This window comes from Chionomys nivalis, chromosome 12 (assembly GCF_950005125.1).
Source record: "Chionomys nivalis chromosome 12, mChiNiv1.1, whole genome shotgun sequence".
NCBI lineage: Eukaryota > Metazoa > Chordata > Mammalia > Rodentia > Cricetidae > Chionomys > Chionomys nivalis.
The window spans coordinates 74963223-74964416 of record NC_080097.1 but is presented as its reverse complement, the minus strand read 5'-3'; the positions used below and the strand labels follow the sequence as shown (position 1 = coordinate 74964416).

The 1194-nt window shown below is 41.1% G+C and overlaps 1 protein-coding gene across 1 annotated transcript; it reads right to left on the bottom strand.

Moving 5' to 3' along the window:
* Window positions 1–201: 201 nt before the first annotated feature.
* On the bottom strand, window positions 202–1194 carry LOC130884743 (olfactory receptor 7E24-like). The gene has a single exon (XM_057785866.1). The coding sequence runs from the start codon at window positions 1192–1194 to the stop codon at window positions 202–204; it is 993 nt and encodes a 330-aa protein (XP_057641849.1).

Here is a 1194-nt window from a genome sequence, read left to right as displayed (position 1 = left end):
AAATTCATAAAGAATGTCAATGATGCCAGGCGATGGTGACACACGCCTTTAATCCCAGCACTTGGGAGGCAGAGGCAGGAGGATCTCTGGGAGGTCGAGGCCAGCCTGGTCTATAAGAGCTAGTTCCGGGACAGGCACCAAAGCTACAGAGAAACCCTGTCTCGAAAAACAAACAAACAAACAAAAAAAGAATGTCAATGATTAGAATGTTCTGCTAAGAATCTTCCTTAAAGAAGTTTTAATGTCCTTGTTCCTCAGGCTGTAGATAAAGGGATTCAACATAGGTGTGACCACAGTGTACATTAGTGAAACTACTGCGTTATTTCTTGGAGAATGTGAAAGAAAGGAGCTGAGGTACAATCCTATTCCTGTTCCATAAAACAGGCAAACAATGGACAGATGAGACCCACAGGTAGAGAAGGCTTGGTGCTTTCCACTTGATGATGATGTTCGTAAGATAGAGGAAACTATTTTAAAGTAAGAGAAAAGGATTCCTGACATAGGAAGTAACCCAAAGAGAGTGCCTATACTGAATATGAATATGGTATTGATCACAGGATTTAAATGAACAAGTTTAAGTACTTCAGAAGGGTCACAGAAGAAGTTGGAGATTTCACTAAAATCTTCACAGTTGGAAAAATTTAATATTGCCACATAGTGCAACAGCAATTCTGCAAGGCTAAGAAGAAAAGACCCTAGAAGTAAAACACCACAGCGATTGGAATTCATAATGACCTGGTAATGTAGAGGGTAGCAGATGGCCACAAACCGGTCATATGCCATCACGGTCAGAAGCATATCATCCATACATGCAAAAATTATAATCAGTGACATCTGTGTCAGGCAGCCCACATAGGAAATGACTTGGAAGTGAGTTTGGATGTCCACAATCAACCTTGGAACAGTGGTGGAGATGAAACCAATATCAACTATGGACAGGTTGGAGAGGAAGAAGTACATGGGTGTGTGGAGATGGGAGTCAGAGCTTACTGTCAGGATGATGAGCAGGTTTCCAAAGAGGGCCAAAAGGTACATGGACAAGAAGAGGCCAAAGAGAACAGGCTGTAGGTCTGGAACTTCTGAGAGTTGAATGAAATGGAATTCTGGTAGAGATGTCGAGTTTTGTACATTTTTATTTCTTGAGCATCTTTTGGAAGAAACCAAAAATGTTGTAAAAAAAACTGTTACCAGCAT

Excerpts from the sequence above, each read along its gene's own strand:
- LOC130884743 (XM_057785866.1), bottom strand. The coding sequence starts at position 1,194 with ATGCTGGTAACAGTTTTTTTTACAACATTTTTGGTTTCTTCCAAAAGA.